General features: G+C 39.8%; 2 protein-coding genes across 2 annotated transcripts; both read left to right on the top strand.

Annotated features, from left to right (window-relative positions):
* The first annotated feature begins 5,253 nt into the window (after positions 1 to 5,253).
* Positions 5,254 to 8,274, top strand: LOC119728033 (tripartite motif-containing protein 2-like). Its single transcript, XM_038200113.1, has one exon. It carries the CDS (start codon positions 5,254 to 5,256, stop codon positions 7,171 to 7,173), a length of 1,920 nt encoding a protein of 639 aa, XP_038056041.1. The 3' UTR covers positions 7,174 to 8,274.
* A 6,211-nt stretch (positions 8,275 to 14,485) lies between these two features.
* LOC119728958 (E3 ubiquitin-protein ligase TRIM56-like) lies at positions 14,486 to 16,598 on the top strand. Its single transcript, XM_038201422.1, has one exon. It carries the CDS (start codon positions 14,561 to 14,563, stop codon positions 16,475 to 16,477), a length of 1,917 nt encoding a protein of 638 aa, XP_038057350.1. The 5' UTR covers positions 14,486 to 14,560; the 3' UTR covers positions 16,478 to 16,598.
* Positions 16,599 to 16,806: the final 208 nt, after the last annotated feature.

Here is a 16,806-nt window from a genome sequence, read left to right as displayed (position 1 = left end):
GGGGCGACAATAACGGCGGTCGCCCCCAGCGGTACTCACGTTAATATATACCGCTAGAGGCGACAATAACGGTCGCCCCCAGCGGTACGCGCGTTATTATATACCGCTAGAGGCGACATAACGGTCGCCCCCAGCGGTACTCGCGTTAATATATACCGCTAGGGGCGACAAAGGGCGCCCCCAGCGGTACAAGCGTTACACCGCTAAGGGCGACAATAAAGGTCGCCCCCAGCGGTACGCGCGTTTATATATACCGCTGGGGGAGACAATAACGTGGGTTCTTTAGGTATCTTTCCGGCCAATTTGAAGCAGTTTCACTTTTTGGCCCAAATTGAACCCCCCCCCCCCCAAAAAAAAAGGGGGATAACCTTACTTTTTTTCTTTTAATGAATTCCGCCCCCCAAAAAATTAGTTTTCTCCAAACTATGCAGAAATTCTTGTATCACTCAAATAACATTCAAACACTAAATATTTTAACGATTTTGGGCAAAAATCCTTTTTTACTGATTATACCGCAAACGTTTGTCAAATATCCCTTTTTAGCAGCTTATCTGTCTAGAAATCGAATTGGATCTCCGTCTGGCAACTTTGAATTCCGAATGTGAATAAACCAAAACAAAACAACCAAATAGCTAAATAATAGGATGCTGTGCGTGTTTATGGTGTAAATCGAGAACACACGAGCATCATCGATGAATCGAGGACAGACTCGAGGACAAAACGTGGAAAACGTGTACGAAACCATTGACTAGATCTGTTGCGGGAAAAAGTTCAAGTATAAACAAAGGAAAAGGAAACAGGAACAATAGAACATCTTCCATTTACACCATGTACAAACGTGTCTGATTGTGTTCTATTTTATTGCTGTATACATTCTCGCATTTTACACATGTTCGAAGCAAATTTATAAAAATCCGTGCCTCCGACATTGCTAAAGCTCTATTTACAAAAGTGAATAATACCCAAGTCCTCACATTCTACTATTTTTTGTTTTCCAACTGCATATGTCGCATTGCATTAGTTAACCAGGGTTAATTTAAAGATAATTTCTAGTCACGTTTTTTGTATAATAATACTGATTTTGTTCCTATAAAGGCCATAACAATTCAAGTATCATCTTTGTTACACATCTTTAAAAGCTTTGCTTCTTCTTTCAACTTACACTGAATTCTTGAACTAGATTGCTATATTCTGGTTAACACAATAATTTTCGATGTTGTATACATTTCCTTTTTTTATGAAGTTTGAATACAAGTTAATACCAAAGTAATGACTCTCAACAGTATAATTATGAACTCACAGTCTTTTTTTTATGAAAACATTTGTTCGATTGTTGACCGAATTTTTGTTGTAACTTCCACATGGTAATAGATAATAAGGCGACTACAAAATACTTCAGTCTTTGTAAATAAGCGACTCGATCAAAGTTAGTTAATATTGTACAAGTACGATTAGGCCTTAACCTTTTTTCTTAAAGTTGCTAAATGAAAGCTGATCTCGCAAACAACAAAACTGTGTGTTAATTTGAATTTGTTGTTAGGTTTTTCAAATAAACCTGTGATATAACAAACAAACGCTGTGGCATAATACATATTGCTGGCTCAGATTGATAGCTGGTTATGTTTTTGCCTCTTTACAAAAAGTTGCTGATCCAAATGCTATTTTAGTGTGCTTTGTAACTTCCGTTGCAGATAATGTTGGGATAATATTCTGGTTATTTACAAGTTTTGTTTGGGTGGTTTGATTCTGTCGATCTTGTAGCTTGGATCCTGTCCCTCGAGCCAGTACGTCAGGATTTCGCCTTTGCCCTGAAATAAAAGAAAGGAAAAAGATAAGAGATTGATTAAAACAGTTATCTTATGTTTCCTTTGAAATATGATGGACTTGAGAATTTGCAGTAGTAAAACTAAAGGAAGGGTAGATCATTTGTCATTTTTTTACCATTTGAAGCAACAAAAATGCTCAAATTGAAAGATGGATGCTTAACAACTAGCAATGATGATGGCAGTGCTTAACTTACAACAATGAAGTTAAAGATATGTGAATACTGTGTTTTAAGAGGAAACAATATTCTAGAATCTCAATTTCAATTCAAAAGTCATTTCTGAGACACGTTCTCATCATTTCAGCTGATTGCAGCTATGCCATGTCCCGCAGGAACCGCGCTGAATGATAGTCGTGTCAATGCTTGCGTGCACCCATTCACGGATTCATCCAATTACAAACCAACTGCTAACGGATATTTCCAAAAATGTGCCATTTGACATTTATTTGAAAATGGCCTTCTTTTATTGTGTTCAACCAGCTGTACTAATGGTTGCTTTTCTATTTTTATTGTAATATTCCTACTTGGGCCTCGATCCTAACTTTGCGGCTGGACTCTGATGTTCTATAAATAAGTGGCTATTTTTATGTTCAAGATTTAACAAAAAGCCAAGCCACCTTACCTCTACCATGTGCTATTTTTTTCTACTACAACCGGTAACAGTCACTTCAATAGTACGCAGGCGTGAAACGTATGAGGTGCCATGTGTAAATAAATTATTTAACAAAACTATTTATAAATAATTCATTATTTATTATGTTTTTTTTTTCCGGACAATTATATATAAATAAATAACATGTTCAAAAAATATATATAAATAAAAAAGGTTGCAAATAAATTATATATCAATAAAAGAAGTGTGCATAGAATTATATATAAATAATAAGGTTGCAAATAAATTATATATAAATAATTTCAGTTTGCCCAAAATTATATGTAAATAATTAGGTTGCAAAAAAATATATATATAATTAATGCACTGGCAAATAAATTTATTTACATATAATTCAAACTGGCAAACAATTATTTACATATAATTGTCCAGAAAAAAAAGAATTATATAATAAATAATGAATTATTTATAAATAATTTTGTTAAATAATTTATTTACACATGGCGCCTCATAGAAACGTAGGGTATATATTTCCTGATTTGTGGCTTTGTATCACTGGACGCCTTAATACATCCTTGTTTTCAGTTCTGATTTCAACCCTCTTTTTGCCAGTTTCATATCTTTCAAAGTATAAATCGTACGCCTACTTTGCAGTGGCACACCCAAGGGAGGGGGGTGTCCCACGATTTGACCTTGGTGATGTGTATGTGGCCTATTTTCGAGTAGTAATAGGGTGTAAGTGGCGCCACCAACGTCAAAATAGTCCCCCCCCCCCAAAAAAAAAATAACCCAAGTCTTTTTGAAACAAAAAATTGTGAGGCCCCCCCCCCCCCCCCTAAAGTCAAATCCTGGGTGCGACACTGCCTATTTGTTGGCATTTTAACAGTTATACATTGTATATAAATGCATGCAGTTCAATATTACAGTAATATTTGTGTAAAGTTCGTTTTGTGCGTAGACAGAGGTATAGGTTTGAACTGTAACCTTGAACCAATAGCATTTACAGCATTGTTCGCATGTATAGACATGTATTGAACTTGAATAAAGATCATAGTACTGTGTGACAAAAATAGCAACTGGTTTTTCCCGTGTTGAGTAAAGGAAAGGAGTAAAGCTGTTGTTGCACCCAGGGTGACCGTTTAAGCTGATTTTCGGCTAACTTTGACAGAATATTTGTTTTAAAAAAACGAGTTTGACAGAAAATTTGACAGAATGGATTTTTTGGGCAGATTTCTGACAGAATTCTGCAAAGATGGTTATTTGACAGAAAAACAACAAGTTTGAACAAAAAAGTGTATATTTGTTTAAAAAAACCTTCAATCCTTTCAAACAAACCCTTGCATACTGGGGCAGGTTGGCTGGTCTAGGTGCTGAGGCTCACTGGGAAACGGCTTCATTGTGGCAGGATCCACGTCTTGCCTGAAATTTTCCGATATTTTCACAACATCTTTATGTGACTAGATTGTTTATTATGTAATTTGAATCTTGATTAAAGCAATACTACCAATCTGCATGTGATTTTAAGTGTTTATAGTGCATTTTGAGTAATTCTGGGGAATTTGGCAGATTTTTGATAAATCTGACAGATTTTTGATGTGCATTTAGCAGAACTTGGATCTGACCTTATGGTCACCCTGGTGACTCATAGCATGAGGAAGTAGGCCTGGCATGTACACGTACAAACTAAGGCTGTGTTCTTATTCCTCCATGATACAACTAGCAAGTTGATGGTAGTTTTGCCATACTTGTTTTTTTTTACATTTGGTGGAAGTATCATGTTTGTGGTGGAAAACTTTGGCTAACTGTTGATCCAGGTAAATTAGGTGAGTTTGGTGTTTTGGCTGGAATTATGGGCTTTGCCTTTGCTTTTTGTGTGTTTCGCTTTGTTTTTAAACATGTCAAATGTAGCCTATAGGCCTACCAAGAAAATTATGCATGAGATTTGCACGAATGTTTACCATTTCAGTGCATGTGATGCGCGTGTAGGTATGCTTGTTATAAACATGATGCTTTAAAAACATATCGAATTCTCTTTTCGTAATCGAAGTCTGAAATCCGAGTCTATGTCTTTGGTCCTTTTTACATTAAGGCCTAGCATGCCTAGGGGCCTACTCCCATTTTGTTATTTCTGCATAAAGGTATCGGCCATATGGCCGCTATTAATTTGTAACTCCCAATGAGTTAGCATGCAGTCAATTAGTCAGTGTCAATACAAATGTATCCCAGGCTGATGTGCCGTAAAAGAGATGGGTTGGGGCAAAGGGGTGTACACTTATGGGTAGTACAGGAACTGGGTACCCTAGTTGAAAAAATATGGGTACCCATTTGAAAAAAATATGGGTACCCGGGTACCCGTTAAAGAAACCCAAGCCAAAAATTCAAATCTGGGAAGTTGCTGTTCAGATTGTTCATAAAGGTCCACATGATAATACTACCACATCGGTGCGGCAATACGGCTAGATAGGGTGTATACAGTGAGCTCTTTAGCTATGTGGTGAAAACTGCAACTTTCGCAAGCATCATAAAATGTGGAATTGGTTTTGGTTTTCCATGTTTCTTGTTTTTCATTTTGAAATTTTCCCACTGACATTCGAAACACTTCTTTTTCTTTGACTGAGAAGTTATCAAGTAATTTGCAAAGTTGGTTACGGATACTCGATTCCATAATCTGGAACTGGTTCCTGACATTAACAGTCGAGTACTCGCGTACCCGGTTCCGATGCACAGCTCTATGGGGCAATCACTTGTTTGTTATAATTTTGAACTTATTCAGACAGGGAGGTTTGTTCTGTTTTGATTAGGTCACATCTGAAATATGACGGAGGTTGCAGCCAAAATTGTGTGGAAGATCAGCCAGGGGCATCTGGAATGTCCGATCTGTTGCTGTCTTTTCAAAGATCCCAAGATGCTGGACTGTCTGCACAGCTTTTGCCTGAAGTGTCTGGAAGAGATGATGAGCAGACAGAAGCCAGAGGCAGAGAAGATAACATGTCCAGTCTGCAGGAGAGAGACGCAAGTTCCTGATGCAGGATTGCAGAGTCTAGCTTCGTCTTTCTTTCTAAGTTCTCTTGTCGATGAGGTCAAACAACAGGAGGAGGTATTAGGAGAGGCATCAGCACCTACTACCACTTGTGACTGTGGAGAAGGCAAGGAGGCCACTTGGAGGTGTCTTGATTGTAGTGATAACCTCTGCCAGAAATGCCACGAAGCTCATGAGAGGGTCAAGTACACCAAAGACCATCAAATCATTTCATTGGGAGATTGGCAGAAATCAAAGATCCCTCCAGCAGAACATAGCAAGCCCATCACCCGAATGTGTATGATCCACCATGACCATCCGCTGTGTTTCTTCTGTGACACCTGCAACACCTTAATCTGCTCAATGTGTGCCACATTAGATCATCGGTCGGCAGAGCACAATTTGCTAAAGATTGATGACACTATCAGGTCCTTCCGCAGTGAGGTCGACTACATACTGCAGAAGTTCGAGAAATGCAGGCAGCGCTTCAAATCTACTGAAAAATCAATCGAACATGCACGAAAAAGATTACAAAAGAAACTGGCTCAGGCTCGTAGTGCTATTGATGCAAAAGCAAAGGCAGAGATCACTAAAATCAGAAACAAAGCAAAGCTTCTCACCAAAAAGGTAGACAAAATTGGTCAGGAGAGAGACAGTGAGTTCAAAAAGGCGCTCATGCACAACCGTGACCAGATGAAATGGGCAGATCAGATCATCACGGCAGTAAATGACTTGATGAGTCAAGCCGATGATTTTGAGATTTTGGAGCTCAAACCAAAGGTGATGCACAACTTGGAATTCCAGAAGGAGCTAAAGTTTGAACCTGCAAATCATGGTCCATCGTTCATCGGTGTCAGATGTCAAGACGTTGTCAGTGATGCAGAGCTGGGGGAGGTCTGTGTCAGTGAGAAATGGCAGTTAAAGGAAGAGTTCGGCAACGAAGGTACTGGTGACGAGGAATTCAAATTCGCCAGGGCTGTTGCATGTTTCAGCAACGGGGACATCGTAGTAACTGACACAAATTTGAAACGGTTATCGTTGTTTAGCTCCACTGGTCGGTATAAAACATCGGTTGCTAAAGGAGATGTTAAGCATCAGTTGGAAGCTCCTTATGGCATTGCCATGACCCATGATGATCTGCTTTTTGTCACGGACAAAAAGAAAGTGAAGGTTTTTGACACTGAGCTCCACTTTGTTCGTGAGTTTACACCTTCGGCTAACGATGCCGATGGGCAATCAGAGAGTTACCTCACTGCAGTTGCTGTTGACAGTCAACGAGTAGCAGTCGCTGACTGGGGGAGAAAGGTCATCAGTGTCCACAACTTGGACGGATCGTTGATTTCAAGCAGCTCAAATAACATGGTTGACTATGACTTGGCAATAAGCAATTTCGGCTGTTTAGTCTTTGCAAACTTCGAGGGCCAAAGTTTGCTGTGCGTTAACTTTAAAGGTAAAGAGATGTTCAGTGTGAAGACACTCATGAATGGCAAAGCTGCTAAGGCAAATGGTGTCCTGTGTGATGATGATGAGACCATCTATGTTCTTGTTCATTCTGGAAATAGGGGAAGCTCTGCAGTGCAGCGTTACGATTCAAATGGTGCATTCCTAGCAACAGTAGCTCAAGGGTTGTACAATCCGTTAGGAATGGCATTCACTCCCACTGGAGACGTAGTTGTTGCTGACCGACACTCCATTAAGATCTTTGAGCGGATGTGATTTGCCTGATTATGGCCCCTCCAAAAAGCTAACCGCTGTACATGAACTGGGGCTAACCTGCATCCAATGATTTGCCTTACACATTACAATTAGTATGCACAGGCTAGGCGACAAAGTTTAATGAGCTATGATATCATTACTTCATTTACATACAGCCAATTACAGGGCCCAGTGGTTTGGGAAGTAATGAGTAATCATCAAGCGATCACATGGTGACCTAATTTAACCGCATGCATACACAGTAAACAAATGACGATTAGCCAATCAGCATGCAGTACCCAGTGTGAAGAGCTAGCTAGCGGCGAGTTGCACTTGCGAGCACACACAAAAGCCAAAATTGGGTCAATGGTCGATTATACAGTCGATCAACCCTTCAGATTGATTAATGGTTTATGAATATGGCATATGTCAATTTCATTCAAATTTGGTTTTAATGTTCACTAGAGTTGACGGCAACTAGCTGTGCAGTTACTTTAATAATAAACTTTGTGAGTAACGGACAAATAGACCACTCCGTAGGCAATCTGGTGGAGCGACTCGTCCACCTCAAAAGCATGTATTGTTAATGGATGTGTGACAGAGTCAGTGAGCCGAAGTGCGAAAGTTGTAGGTTTCTGAATTTGATGGGTATACCTACATAAAATGTTTCCACAAGCATAAATATTTGGTTTCTACAGCAAGCAGACAAACTAAATTTACATTGGGTACAGTTACTATGTTCAGTACCCGTTTCTTTTAGGAGTTATGTTTTCAGTAAGTCGAGGGTGTATGCATTAGCCTATACCCATCTGTGTGTGAGTACAGCGCGTATTTCAATGCTGGTCGTTTGTATGGAGGATGGCAATTTACTTGTTGTAATGAAGGCCCCGCAGAACATGACATGTTGTAGTTGAACCAGGGCTATATAGAGCTGCTACATTCCTGAAATTATAATATTTACCCAGATTGTAAAACCCGTTCAAAATTGGATTAACTGGTAACGTTGGTGTGTTATCAGTTAATCTCCCTCATTGCATTTCGGCATGTGCGTTGGCCCCATAGAGCTATATTAATTACTAGAGCTCTAACTCGTCATTCTGCACGCGGTAACGCTTTGAAGCCATCCTGGGCGCAGACATTTTGAATTCATGTGCGTGTTTGTAGAACATAATGAAATTAGATAGATTGGATTTTGTAAGTGTACTCTAAAAAATGCAACAGGCAAGTAGAACATACGGAAACAACTTAAGCACATCATTACAGTTAAAAAAAATGTCACGGCAAAAAGCATCTGTAGCGAATACGCGCAGGCGTTGCACTGTTTGCGCAGAGCAAAATGACAATGCTCATTTGCTGATCGTGCGTGTCGGATTTGGGCATATTGGCTTCGATAACGCACCTGTAGGGAATACAAACGCAGATATATGCAAATAGCCGTACAAAAGCCGTACAAAATTTCTAGGTCTCCATAGGTTTTTGCACAAACATAGATGCGCCCAGCAGGCATTACTTTGTACACGTAGTTAGCGCTCTAGTAATTTAATATAGCTCTGTGGTTGGCCTACACAACGTTGGGCCAAAAAAAAAGTCTCCGGTTTCTGGTATGCGCGCGCGTCGTCGTAGCCATGTGCGTCGGCAAAATGAAAAAGTTTTTTTTTCAATGAAAGATGAAGTCTCAAAACCGCCAAACTCACTGGTTTGACTGGAATCCTGCTGCTGCACAATTTTAACGTGTTTTTAGATGGGGTTTTGATCGAGAATAAGCTTTATGTGGCCTCTCTGATCTCCCCTAATATTTGCACTAAGTTTAGTCGGGCACCATTTGCAGTCATCAGCCGACATTTGAAGCAAAAAAACACAGGTAAAAAAAAAAAAAAAGCCGCGTCGCCGCACCACTTTTTGGGCAAGCTCCACACCAGAAACCGGAGACTTTTTTTTTGGCCTCATGGGGAATTTTTTTATTGTTAGGCAAATTAGGACCGAGTTATGGGGACTTTCTGCTGTCCCCACAGCGTTTTTGGTCCCCACAAATGTGTTAGTAGCTATGGTGTACTCTCCAGTAAGTAAGTCAGAAAGAGAAATCGTGGAAGAAATCGTGGATAAAAATCGTGGATAAAAAGTTGAGAAAAAGAAAAGGGTTGAATGTTTCTTGAAAAAAACAGTATTAACTGTTTTTGCTAAAAATCTATTTTAAGATTAAAGGGACCGTAACTTCTTAAAATTCGGCATTCAATTCACAAAATTTAATTTACTACTGTAACGTTGTAAATATGGTCATCACTGTACGTTATGTTATAATAATAAAAAAAAGTCCATAAGTTTTATATTAGGTAATATCAAATGTCTTAAATCTTAATGAAGCAAATTTTCATTTTGTAAAAGTACACTGTATATGAAACACAATGGCACGTGACTATATAAATATTCACTTCAAAGCTTTGCACATTTTGCATGTTTTGTTAATTCCTTGGATCACAAAACTGTCGACCTATCACACAAATCATTTGTGCAATGTCCATTTTCAGCTTCCGTAGTAAACACGGACAGACTGCCTCATTGAACTCTAAACTTGAATCAATAGCGTTTGTGTTGTTGGTACTTGAATAGTGTACATGACGTTGGCTTATAGCCTACATAACGATATGTACATAAAAGTGTACATGTACGTACCGGTCGTGTAAAGTGAGATTAGAATAGCAACTGGTTTTTCCCATGATGAGTTATTGCCATTACTATCTTTAAACCAAGTATGCATAAAACATAATTTTGTCAGTTACTTTTTGGATAGCTGCAAATGATCTACTCTTCCTTTAATTACATTTGGCAAGCAAGTTCCTGGTCTTGTTCAGGAGTTTACCTATTACATGTACCTTCATCAGCCGGTCAGTATAGAGTACCAAAGTCTGATGTCAGCTGAATTTGTTCTGATTCACGCGCTGGTTTGTGCGCTGATGTCTCCACACACTTTAGCTATGCGCGAGACCCAGAATACGCGGCACACTTCGGTACTCTATGCTGTTTGAGATATGGTGGACCCAACTCGAGGGCGCTAACCTAGTTAGTCTTGGTAAACTCTTTTGTATTTACCCAAATTTTACCAAGACCGTAAAGCATCCACCTGATGTATCCGTCTTGTCTCATTAAGGCTAATATTGTCTACACATGTTTTTTTGTTAAATCTATATGCAGATTGAAGGTGCTCAATATTAATGGCCCTAAGGTTTCAAAATTTCAAAATTTCATATACGTCATCCCTAGATTCTGTCACTGGCATTCACTATTTTTACTGTCTTGCCACATGCACATGTGGCAGGGCCAAGTTGTACTTTTGGTTTTTCATAGTGTATTAAATAGGAGTGGCCCCCCCCCCTTAGAAAAGAAAATCATTTAAGTCGAAGTTTAGATGTCCCCCCCCCCATTTCTTGGTAGTGTGTCCCCCTGTTTGTTTACTTTAGCAAACATGTTCCTCCTAAATAAGCTGCCACATGTTGGACCCTCTTTTAATTTAGTTCAGCAAACCAGCAGAGAGACAAGTTAAAATTTTAGTCCTTATTTTCCTCCTACCTGGAGAGTGTTTTCTCACTTGGGTTTGTCTGCTTGTCAATTCATTGTGTTTTTATTCATTTTTGTGCTTTTAGAGTCACTTTGCAGTAGTGCTGTGTGGGTTTTTAACCTATTTTTCCCTTGGTTAAATTGTATTTCTATCAATCCATTTTTTATACCTTAGCTTTTCACTTATTGTCCTAAAATGTTATCGAATTGTTTTTTTTCTTCTTGGCAAATTCCTTTTGAGGTTTTTTATTTGTTGTTTGATCCAGATTGAGATTTCTTCTGAAGTATTTGAGAAAAACTGTCTTTTATATTTAATGATTCAAAATTTTTTTGGCATGTGAATTTTTTTTTTAAAAGACTAAATTGAATTTTTGAGAAGTCTCTTTTGTTTCCTTAATTCCTTTTCTTCTTTGTCCCAGTTTCTAAAACTGGTTTTGTTCCCATGCGCTTCAAAGTTAGGTTCAAACATTTCACGAAGGGGTAGTTTGGAAAAGTGAAAGGAAATTTTCAGTTACGTTCATATTGAAATTGATGTATGTTTGCAAGAGATTTGGATTAAATTATTAAGTTTTCTCTCAAAAACAAGCAGAATCTGTGGCTGAGGCGTTATAAAACAAATATTGACTGCTTCAAACTTGTAGTGAAACTAGCCTCCCTCTGTGATCCATGGATCATTCCATCTCCCTGGGTGTCACCTCGGGAATAAAGAACGCTGAATGGATCATCTCATGAGGCTAGTTTTACCACACCAACAGTCATTTGTGCATTTTTCCCATTTGAAGCAACAAAAGTACTCAAATCTAAAGACAGGTGCTTAACAACAAACTTGGTGATGTTTTAGCTCTGTGATTGCTGCGTATTCAGAGGAAACATTATTCTAGGATCTCAATTTCAATTCAAAAACTGCCGGGTCATATTTTGAATTGCACCCAAAATCAGCATCCGAGACAAGTTCTCATTCAGCTGATTGCAGCTATGTGATGTCACACGATAACCCATGAATGATAGCAACCTCGCACGTGTGTGTGTCGTGTCAACGCTTGTGCGCATCACAGATTTGCCAAATTACAAACCAACTACTAGCGGAAATTTCAAGAAATGTGTCATTTGACATATATTTGGAAACAGCCTTCTTATATTGTTTTCTTCACAATGACAGCATGTTATGCCAGAAAGAATAAGTTCACAGGCAGTCCGACCAGCTGTTCTAAGGGTTGCTTTTCTATTTTTATTGTAATATTCCTACTTGGGTCTCGATCATTTGTGGCTGGACTCTGATGTTCTTTAAATAATGGGCTATTCTTGTGGCCAAGATTTAACAAAAAGCCAAGCCACCTTACCCCTACCATCTGCTAGTTTTTCTACTACAACCAATAACAGTCATTCCTATTGTAGGCGTGCATGAAACGTAGGGTATTTTTCCTAATTTTTAGGTTTCTATCCATGGGCGTCACCAGGATTTTTTCTAGAGGGGGGCAAAACATAATTTTCCCCAAAAAACACTTGATCAGTTTTATAGGGGGGCAGAGACATTCCCTCCCCCCAACCAATTAAGTTTTCATCGCTATGACTTCATGCCTCTTTTTTTTTTTTTTGCTTAAGGAGGGGAGGGGGGAAGGCGCCCCCTCGTGACGCCCATGTTTGTATCATGGATACCTTAATACATCTTCGTTTCAGTTCTTATTTTCAACCCTCCTTTTTCCATTTTCATATCTTTCAAAGTATAAAATCGAAGGCCTATTTGTAGGCATTTTTAACAGTTATACATGCAAAAGTAGTTATAAAAATGCATGCAGTGGTGATATTTGTGCAATGTCCATTTTGTGCTTCCGTAGACAGAGTTAGGTTGCCTGTTTGAACTGTGGACTTTAATTTCAATATCATTTGCAGCATTGTTAGTGTGTAGACCTATATTGAACTTGAGTAAAGATCATTATCATAGTGTTGCTATCTTTACAGTACTGTGTGACAAAAATAGCAACTGGTTTTTCCAGTGTTGAGTAAAGGAGTGAATTAACTAGCTGTTGTTGCACCATTCATCGCTTGAAGAGGCCTGACATGTACACGTATAAACCTAGGCTTACAGAACTTTACAACTTGCAAGTTACTTGATGGTAGTTTTGCCATCCTTTTCTTTTTTTACATTTGACGGAAGTTTCACGTTTGTGGTGGGAAACTGTGGCTAACTGTTGATCCAGATAAAGTAGGTGAGTTTTGGCATTTTGGCTAGATTTTACATGGTCTTTGCTTATTGTGTGTTTCGCTTTGTTTTTTTTAACATGTCAAATGTAGCCTATAGGCCTACCAGGAAAATTATGCATAAGATTTGCATCAATGTTTAGCATTTCAGTGCATGTGATGCGCGAGTAGGCATGCTTGTTATAAACATGACGCTTTTAAAAAATATCGAATTCTCTTTTCTGAATTGCAGTCTGAAAATACGAGTCTATGTCTTTTTACTTTTGGGCCTTCTTACTTTTGGGTCCTTTTTACTTTAAGGCCTACTCCCATTATTTTTATTTCTCAGAGTTGTAATGACTCGAGTCATTGACTCGACTCAAGTCCGACTCGAGTCACAATATTTGGTGACTCAACTCGACCTTAGTCCCTAAAGGAAAATGACTCAACTCGACTTGAGTTGTACTGCGAGCAAATGACTAGACTCGACTCGAGTCCCTCATTTGAATGACTTGACTCGACTCGAGGAAGGCTAATAAGATCCTTTCCAGAAAATAAAAGCAAAACTTTGCGAAAAGTATTTGCAATGACTTACACCGGTGCCGTTTTTTGTTCACGTCACGTTAGAATGTTTGTGAATATAAACATGGTTTGATCAGTGTTCCCATTAGTTGAATGGCGATCAGCTGCCACCACCTTTATATTTTCATTAAGAGTCAAATGTGGTGTCACCACATGTAGAAGCCCAAACGAAAATGAAAAAGCAAATCAATGACTTTCTCTCTCGTGATTATTTATTGTATAGTGTTCAAATATTTGTGACTCTAATTGACTCGAGCTACACAATTGACTTGACTCTACTACACACTGTGACTTGACTCTACCTTCTTGACCTAATGACTTGACTTGAGTCAAGTCACTTCTTCAAAGTGATTTGACTTGACTCGAGTCACAAAAATCAGCGACTCGTTACAACTCTGTTATTTCTGCATAAAGATATCTGCCATATATCTGTGTATTGAAGAACAGTAAAATTTGTAACTCCCAATAGGTTAGCACGCAGTCAAGTAATCAGTGTTAATACAAACGTATCCCAGGCAGGTGTGCTGTAAAAGAGATGGGTTGGGGCATAGGGGTGTGCACTTATGTGTAGTACAGGAACTGGGTACCCTAGTTGAAAACCATATGGGTTCCCATTTGAAAAAAAATATGGGTACCTGGGTACCCGTTAAAGAGACCCAAGCCAAAAATTCAAATCTGGGAAGCTGCTGTTCAGATTGTTCATAAAGGTCCGCATGATAATACTACCACATCGGTGCGGCAATACGGCTAGATAGGGTGTATACAGTGAGCTCTTTAGCTATGTGGTGAAAACTACAAATCGCAAGCATCATAAAATGTGAAATTCGATTAGAATGCAATGTATCATGTTTTTCATTTGGAAATTTTCCCACTGACATTCAAAATATTTGTTTTTCATTGACTGAGAAGTTACTAATTAAATTGCAAAGTTGGTTACGGATCCTCGATTCCACAATCTGGAACCGGTTCCTGAAAATAACGGTCGGATACTAGGGTACCGATGCACAGCCCTATGGGGCAATCACCTGTTTGTTATAATTTTGAGCTTTTTCAGACACAGATGTTTGTTCTGTTTTGATTAGGTCACATTTGAAATATGGCGGAGGCTGCAGCCAAAACTGTGTGGAAGATCAGCCAGGGGCATCTGGAATGTCCGATCTGTTGCTGTCTTTTCAAGGATCCCAAGATGCTAGACTGTCTGCACAGCTTCTGCCTGAACTGTCTGGAAGAGATGATGAGCAAACAGAAGCCAGAGGCAGAAAAGATAACATGTCCCATCTGCAGGAGAGAGACGCAGGTTCCCGATGGAGGATTGCAGAGTCTAGCTTCGTCTTTCTTTCTTAGTTCTCTTGTTGATGAGGTCAAACAACAGGAGGAGGTATTAGGAGAGGCATCGGCACCTACCGTCACATGTGACTGTGGAGAAGGCAAGGAGGCCACTTCGAGGTGTCTTGATTGTAGTGATAACCTCTGTCAGGAATGCCGGAAAGCCCATGGGAGGGTCAAGTCAACCAAAAACCATCAAATCATTTCATTGGGAGATTGGAAGAAATCAAAGATGCCACCAGCAGAACATAGCAAATCCATCACCCGAATGTGTACGATCCACACTGACCATCCTCTGTGTTTCTTCTGTGACACATGCGACACCTTGATCTGCTCAATGTGTGTCGCATTAGATCATCGGTCAGCAGAGCACAATTTCCTAAAGATTGATGACCTGATCAGGTCCTTCCGCAGTGAGGTCGAAAACATACTGCAGAAGTTCAAGAAGAGCAGGCAGCGTTTCAAATCTACTGAAAAGTCAATCGAACATGCACGAAATAGATTACAAAAGAAACTGGCTCAGGCTCGTAGTGATATTGATGCAAAAGTAGAGGCAGAGATCTCTAAAATCAGAAACAAAGCAAAGCTTCTCACTGACAAGGTCAACAAAATCGGTCAGGAGAGAGACAGTGAGTACGAAAAGGCGCTCATGCACAACCGTAAACAGATGGAACGCGCAGATCAGACCATCGCGGCAGTAAAAGACTTGATGAGTCAAGCCGATGATTTCGAGCTTTTAGAGCTCAAGCCGAAGGTGATGCACAACTTGGAATTCCAGAAGGAGCTCAAATGTGAACCGGCATATCATGGGCCGTCGTTCATTGGTGTCAGATGTCACGACGTTGTGAGTGATGCAGAGCTTGGGGAGGTCTGCGTCAGTGAGAAATGGCAGTTAAAGGGAGAGTTCAGCAAAGAAGGTACCGGTGACAAGGAATTCAAATTAGCCACAGCTGTTGCCTGTTTCAGAAACGGGGACATTGTAGTAACTGAAGTATTTTTGAAACGGTTATCGTTGTTTAGCTCAACTGGTCAGTACAAAACATCCATTGCTCAGGGAGATGCTAGGCATCAGTTGGAAGCTCCTTGGGGCGTTGCTGTGTCCCATGATGATCTGCTTTTCGTCACTGACAAAAAAAAAGTGAAGGTTTTTGACAATGAGCTCCAGTTTGTTCGCGAGTTTACACCTTCAGGTGACGATGCTGATGGGCAATCAGATAGTAACCTCCAATCTATTGTTGTTGACAATCAACGAGTAGCAGTCGCTGACAGGGGGAGAAAGGTCATCAGTGTCCACAACCTGGACGGATCATTGATTTCAAGCATCTCAAATAATATGGTCGACAATTTCTTAACAATAAGCAATTTTGGCTGTTTAGTCTTCACAAACTACGCGGGCCAAAGTGTGCAGTGTGTTAACTTAAAAGGTAAAGAGATGTTCAGTGTCAAGACATTCATAAATGGCAAAGCTGCTAAGCCAACTGGTGTCCTGTGCGATGATGAGACCATCTATGTCGCTGTTCATTACGGAAGTACTGGAAGCTCTGAAGTGCAGCGTTACGATTCAAATGGTGCACTCGTGGCAACCGTAGCTCATGGGTTGTACAATCCGTTAGAAATGGCATTCACCCCCACTGGCGACGTAGTTGTCGCTGACCGACACTCTGTTAAGATCTTTGAGCGGATGTGATTTGCTTGATTATGGCCCTCTGAAAAACTAACCGCTGTACTTGAACGGGGCTAACCTACATCCAACGATTTGCCTTACACATTACAATAAGTACGCACGGGCTAGGTGACAAACTTTAATGAGCTATGATGTTAACAATTCATTTACCTGTACAGCAAATGACAGCGCGCAGTGGCTCAGGAAGTAATGAATAACCATTTAGCAATCACGCGGCGACCTGATTTAACCGTGTGCATACGCAGTAAACAAATGACATATTAGCCAATCAGCACGCAGTACTGTGCGAGAAGAGCTAGCTAGCTGCGAGTTGCACACGCGAACGCGCTGCC

This window comes from Patiria miniata, unplaced genomic scaffold, assembly GCF_015706575.1.
Source record: "Patiria miniata isolate m_02_andy unplaced genomic scaffold, ASM1570657v1 HiC_scaffold_20, whole genome shotgun sequence".
NCBI classification, from domain to species: Eukaryota; Metazoa; Echinodermata; class Asteroidea; order Valvatida; family Asterinidae; genus Patiria; species Patiria miniata.
The sequence above is the reverse complement of the archived record's forward strand: the minus strand, read 5'-3'. Positions and strand labels throughout refer to the sequence as shown.

Bases quoted from the DNA above. Each gene is read 5' to 3' on its own strand.
- LOC119728033 (XM_038200113.1), top strand. From the start codon at position 5,254: ATGACGGAGGTTGCAGCCAAAATTGTGTGGAAGATCAGCCAGGGGCAT.
- LOC119728958 (XM_038201422.1), top strand. From the start codon at position 14,561: ATGGCGGAGGCTGCAGCCAAAACTGTGTGGAAGATCAGCCAGGGGCAT.